Source organism: Physcomitrium patens, chromosome 12 (assembly GCF_059467195.1).
Source record: "Physcomitrium patens ecotype Gransden chromosome 12, ASM5946719v1, whole genome shotgun sequence".
NCBI classification, from domain to species: Eukaryota; Viridiplantae; Streptophyta; class Bryopsida; order Funariales; family Funariaceae; genus Physcomitrium; species Physcomitrium patens.
In genome coordinates this window covers 10,571,654-10,577,090 of record NC_143421.1, presented here as the reverse complement: position 1 = coordinate 10,577,090, position 5,437 = coordinate 10,571,654, and the positions used below count along the sequence as shown (strand labels likewise).

The following is a 5,437-nucleotide window of genomic DNA, read 5'->3' as shown; positions in this document are numbered from 1 at the left end:
TAAAAGCACAAACTTTAAGTACAACACAAACGTGTAATTCGTAATTGAATAGTAAAGGTTTCCTGTAGTAATATCAATATGATTTTGTATGCACTGAACCATCAAATTAATTAAAGTCAAGCATTATACACATGACAGATTTACATTGATTCAGTACAAGGCACAGGCTATCAAAACCATCGATGACATAGAATTATAACACTTTTATTTAGAATGAAAACCTAATAGAAGCGTTGGTTTATTTTATTTTTATCTCTGCCTATTATGAATAAGGAAATAAGTAGTTTGGTGTACTTTAATGTAGTAAATCAGATAAAATCAAACTCAGGGCAGCTGTAAAATCTCATATTCGTAGAAAAGGGACCAAAATCAAAGAATATTCCAGTGGGGATGCACCATAGGGCGTACACGTCAGCAGCCACTTGGACGAAAAGAGGGGAGTACAGTCAGCACCCATCAATCGAAGTCTTTAAAGAAAAAGTTTCGCAGAACAGCAGGGTCGCCAGAGCCCCGAAATGAAGGATGAGATTTGGAGAAGATGAACAAAAGACGAGCGGATGAAGGCTCATGGATGAGAAGGCGACCAATGTCATGTGCGACGCCGCGGGTACGAGCTGGACGCTTGCGAGCCGGCGACCGCCTGAGAAGCAGCGGGGGTTGCGCTACAGTGGTAGAAGTCAACTGCCACCGCGGGCAATGGAATGGAATACGCAATGGGACGCGGAAGCATATGCCCCGCGCACAGGAAGGTGTGCCCAAGTTAGTTAGTTACAGTAGATTCCTGGGTATCCTACTCGGGATCACACCGTAATAACGTTGCGTCGCCCCGCTTGAAAATCTTTGCTCTGCTACACTGGTGGTTGCATTCCTGCCTACAAATTCCTCCTCGCACTTCCCCACTTCCATTCCTCCCACTTCTCGTTTTTAGCGTCTCAGTTCGTTAGTTCGTGAGTTCGTGAGTGGACGTGTCGTTGCATTGCATTGCATTGCGTTGCCCAGGTGGTAGCTAGTCTTGCTTTGAAGAGTAGAGCGCAGCTGGGTGAAGATCGTCGACGATACCTGGTTGTGGTGATTGCTGGGTGAGAGTTTAGTGTGGTTGAATTGGTGGGAGTGGGGGTTCAAGAGGACCAATGCAGGGAGAGGCTGTTCACGGCATTTCCTTGCCGTCGTGCACTGCTGTTATTGACATTGGGGCCGTGACGACGCGGTTACAGCGGAGTGTGAGCTTTGTGGAGTTGCGTGTTGGTGGGCTGGCGTCTGTTTCGAGTCTGCACGCTTCTGGGGAGCTTGTTGGGAAGGGGAAGAGTGACTGGGGCAATGAGGGGAGGAGCTTCAGCTTTGGAAGCAGGTCGAGTCGTCCCGCGCACTCGATGGTGGAGATCGTTGGCGAGGCTTGTGAGTTTCATTTTTCTGGCTCTTCGGGACTCTTGATTTTTCGCTCGTTCTTGCCACGGTGATGTTGCCTGTGTGTATCGAAGAGACGGTGGAATTGGCGCGTACTGTGTTTTGTCCTTGCGTTGCCGTCGTTGGATAGATACAGCTCAGTGGAAATTTACGCCCTGCGGGCCTAGCTAAACTTAATTAGCTGACATGCACAAACTTTTCTTGTTGCAGTGACGGAGGCCTCATTGCCTGCCCAGGCCTGTAGAAACCAGGACTTGGCACTGGACATTGGCTTTAATGGGATCCCTGAGGCCATTGCATCCGTCATCTTCGATGAAAAATTAGATGAGACCAGCTCGTCTCTGGTGATAGTCGGGCACCGCGGTTGCGGCAAGAACAAAACTTTGCCTCACGGTGCCATTCCCGAAGCTCGTCTCTCAATTAGAGAGAACACCATCATGTCGTTCAATTTGGCCGCCCGAAACGGTGCCCAGTTCGTCGAGTTCGACGTCCAGGTGACCAAAGATGGTGTCCCAATCATCTTCCACGATGATGAGATCATCGCCGACAGCAAGCCTCCCAGACACATCGGCGACATTTCGGTTGCAGAATTCCGCGCCATGGGACCCCAAAAGGGTTCCACCATGGGCAAACCTCTCTACCGCAAAGCTTCCGACGGCTCAACTACTCTCTGGACGGCCGACGTAGAAGACCAAATGTGCACTCTCGAGGATGCGTTCGCCCAAGTGAACCCCACAGTCGGATTCAATATTGAGATGAAGTTTGATGACAGTGGTCTGACTTCCGAAGCGGAGCTTCTTCGAGTGATCGACGCCGTCTTGGCCGATGTGCGCCAGCACGCTAATGGGAGAATGATATACTTCTCCACCTTTCACCCCGACGCTGCTCAGATGATCCGGAAAAAGATGCCGCTCTACCCAGTATTCTTCCTCACTGATGGTGGCAGTCATGTGTATAACGATCCTAGGCGCAACTCAATTCAAGCAGCCATTGAAGTGTGCCGCGAGGGGAACTTGCAAGGAATTGTGAGTGAAGTGAAGGCTGTATTGCACCAGCCGGCGTTGGTCGCGCTTGTGAAAGCATCAGGATTGTTCTTCTTCACCTACGGCGAACTGAAGTGAGCTTCTCCCTATCTTCTCGCTCAATTAACGATTGAAAACCATCACTCTGAATAATGTTAAGCATCAATATCAATTACACGAATGGTATGTTTGGTCTCATGAGAATGGAGAACTAATACGAAAATTTTCAATTACTCCTTTTCGCAGTAACGTTGGGGAAGCGGTAATCAAGCAGCGAGAGTGGGGCATTGATGGAGTTATCGTCGATCATGTTCTAGAGATTGTGCGCGTTGCGCGGCAATTGGAGGAGCCTGCTTCATCCTCGAATGCTGCAATGGCCAGGAGTGTTGTCGTTGTGTGAGCAACGGATGACACGCTTCTAAATTATTGAGAATCAATAACTCGGCTCTGCCTGAGTAGAGATGTACATTAGCCAATTCTTTTGACGATGAATAATTCATTTTATAATCCTCATTCTAGAACAAACGACCATATTTTTTTTTTGTCGAAGCGCTCAACGCTGTAGAAACTGATAGGAGTTTTTTGGCGGTTCGATTGTGTTGATAGTAGCATTCTGTGGGTGCTTCCTGATATGCATTAAACCCCATCAAATCCTTCTGCATGAGGATTGTATTGATCTTGTACCTTGTATACTAATGTTGAACATTTTTTCGAGTAACCGCTTGAGTGATCCTTTTGATGCCTGTGAAATCGGATGTAGATGCATATAGTGACAGCTTAACGAAGAGATTAAATGGCGAATAATGAGTCCGTTTCATGTAGATATACATGACCAAAATCTGGTTGATCTCTAGAATGCACGCTTCCTGTAAACTTCCCAGCCGCCTTGGTGGGTTGGTTTGACAAAAGCTGCAGAAACTCGTTTTACAACTTTGAAGCTGCCTCGTTCCAGTTTTTTCTAATCATCACACATAGGACAGTCCAAATGCATGGTTAGCAAACCTGTCCACTACTGCCGTTCCTATTCCATTACAGTCTCTGTTTAACTTGTATTTTCTTGTACTATATCAATTCTTGTAGGATTTCGTGCAGATCTTCTACTCTTAAAGTTTACAGCCCGGTTTCATTATTATGCGATAAATGTGAGGGAAGAATCACATGCACTGAAGTGAAGACGCAAAAAAAAAACCATGAGGAACAAGAGAGAACATTCCCGCTTAAAGGTCATCACTTACTTTTCGAACCGAAATACCCGGTTCCACTTTCCCCGCAAGATGTGATCCTTTCAAATTGAAACATCCATAGCTTTCCTACAAGTCTCAGTAGCTATTAGATAAGTGTAATTCTCTGAAACAGAAACCACATGCAAATGACCCTCATCAACAAATCCTTACACTTTGCATCACAAGTTGGGGTACTTCATTGTCTCTATGATGGTAAGTACACTAAAACTGCCAACCTGTGAAAGATTGGGAAGGTGATGTCTTACAGCATATGGGCGCCACTCGTAGTGCCGCGGTCTTTCCACCACCAGCGTTCGTATGAGTTTGGTGAGCTTGTTAGGTCTAGCACACAACAAATACCAAGTTTTCTATTACTGTCATTTGTACTGATACTTGCGTAATTGCACTAAACAAGCTCTCGCAACCTTCCGAAACAACTGAAATAAGAGCCATGATAACTCAAAATGAGCGCGTCAATTTTCAGCGGCCTCACCGATCGTATTTGTTTACGACCAGGACGTTCATGCGCCTCAGAACGTCTAATCCCTTGACTACTTGGGCAAAGATGGTGTGGAGCCCTAAAACGGTGTTGTCAGGTGAGAGATTAAAATTGCGGTCCTTCATCGCAAGCTGCACATCTGTTATGGGGCATCTCTGAGAAAGTAAAGAATCTAATACCATCGAGCCAAGGGCAAGGACCAAGAGTGATGTAAAATTGGCTGCCATTGGTATCGGGCTTTCGTTTGTTGCACATAGATACCACGCCAGCCTTATTGTGCTTCAAATGAGAAAGTTCGTCCTCAAAAGTTGGTCTGCACTGACATTCCCGACGCACAGTGATATTGCTCTATTAGAAGTCTACCACCCAGAGGAGAGAGACCACAATGTTCCGAGTATTCGTGACATGAGTATTGTCTCATAGGCATCAACCTTATGTAGAAGCTCTCCTGAGCCGTACCCATAGATTGACTCACCTCCTCGCCCTGTTGACGTTGGATCACCGCATTGCACCCACAAACCCTTCGTCACACCAAAAAAAACCGCATCAGCACACGAAGATATTCATCATCCCTTCACAACACTGCGACCGAAAACTAATGCGCTGGGTTCTCGTTGCACATTGATGTGCAGAATCCACTCCATCCATGGAAACTGGCAGTTGTTTCGATGCATGGAACACTTCCATGGTATTAACAAGAGCTCACCTTCTGAATTCGGTTGAACAGACATAGGTCGTAGTAGCCCTTCCGACAATGCTCCAAAAAGGAGTGGCACGTCTTTGGAGACTCGTTGAAAAAGAACTAAGCCCACATTCAAAGATTCATTGTTTTCGGTACTCTGCACGGTGACCTCAAAATACAGTGGTACAAAAAAAATAAGATAAAAAAAGTCGAAAACCCGGTGTTGAAGAGGGAGCAGACCTCGAGCGTCATATCCCCAGCAGTTGTGTCCAATATGACCACTGGGTATATCTTCTCTTGCTCTGGGTACGGATAGAGCATCCGGCTTGTTACCCCTCGTCTCATATCCGAGCTCATCACTTCACTCAACAGCGCCATTTCTAAAAATAATGCCTTCAAACTTAATTAAGAAAAAAAAAAAAAAAAAAAAAAAAACACTAACTAACTAACTAATCAACTAACTAAAGAGCTGATTTAGTCTGACATATTAGAATATAACTAAATGTTATGGCTAAAAATATATATATATATATATATATTTTTTTTTTCTTAATTAAGTTTGAAGGCATTATTTTGTATATAGATTGTCCATGGACATTTTTTTTAA

General features: G+C 45.3%; 2 protein-coding genes across 6 annotated transcripts; one reads left to right on the top strand and one right to left on the bottom strand.

Annotated features, from left to right (window-relative positions):
- The first annotated feature begins 805 nt into the window (after nucleotides 1-805).
- Nucleotides 806-3,144, top strand: LOC112289398 (glycerophosphodiester phosphodiesterase GDPD1, chloroplastic). The gene is made up of 3 exons (XM_024534569.3): nucleotides 806-1,395; nucleotides 1,615-2,521; nucleotides 2,673-3,144. The coding sequence occupies exons 1-3, from the start codon at nucleotides 1,131-1,133 to the stop codon at nucleotides 2,824-2,826; spliced, it is 1,326 nt and encodes a 441-aa protein (XP_024390337.1). The 5' UTR covers nucleotides 806-1,130; the 3' UTR covers nucleotides 2,827-3,144.
- On the bottom strand, nucleotides 2,835-5,004 carry LOC112289399 (uncharacterized). Of its 5 annotated transcripts, none has more exons than XM_024534573.3 (6): nucleotides 4,855-4,994; nucleotides 4,624-4,669; nucleotides 4,143-4,466; nucleotides 3,916-3,991; nucleotides 3,662-3,736; nucleotides 2,835-3,384 (listed from the first exon to the last, which is right to left on the bottom strand). In XM_024534573.3, exons 3-6 carry the CDS (start codon nucleotides 4,373-4,375, stop codon nucleotides 3,277-3,279), a joined length of 492 nt encoding a protein of 163 aa, XP_024390341.1. In that variant the 5' UTR covers nucleotides 4,376-4,466; nucleotides 4,624-4,669; nucleotides 4,855-4,994; the 3' UTR covers nucleotides 2,835-3,276. The 5 variants fall into 5 exon arrangements, with proteins under 5 accessions (XP_024390341.1, XP_024390339.1, XP_024390338.1 ...); XM_024534571.3 differs by having other exon boundaries at nucleotides 4,143-4,461; XM_024534570.3 differs by having other exon boundaries at nucleotides 4,143-4,669; nucleotides 4,855-5,004.
- Nucleotides 5,005-5,437: the final 433 nt, after the last annotated feature.

Excerpts from the sequence above, each read along its gene's own strand:
- LOC112289398 (XM_024534569.3), top strand. The coding sequence starts at position 1,131 with ATGCAGGGAGAGGCTGTTCACGGCATTTCCTTGCCGTCGTGCACTGCT. Across the intron at positions 1,396-1,614 it reads GGAGATCGTTGGCGAGGCTT|TGACGGAGGCCTCATTGCCT; the intron begins GTGAGTTTCATT and ends TTCTTGTTGCAG. Across the intron at positions 2,522-2,672 it reads TTCACCTACGGCGAACTGAA|TAACGTTGGGGAAGCGGTAA; the intron begins GTGAGCTTCTCC and ends TCCTTTTCGCAG.
- LOC112289399 (XM_024534570.3), bottom strand. The coding sequence starts at position 4,375 with ATGGCAGCCAATTTTACATCACTCTTGGTCCTTGCCCTTGGCTCGATG. Across the intron at positions 3,737-3,915 it reads ACGAGTGGCGCCCATATGCT|GAAAGCTATGGATGTTTCAA; the intron begins GTAAGACATCAC and ends TGAGACTTGTAG. Across the intron at positions 3,385-3,661 it reads CGGGTATTTCGGTTCGAAAA|AAAAAACTGGAACGAGGCAG; the intron begins GTAAGTGATGAC and ends TGTGATGATTAG.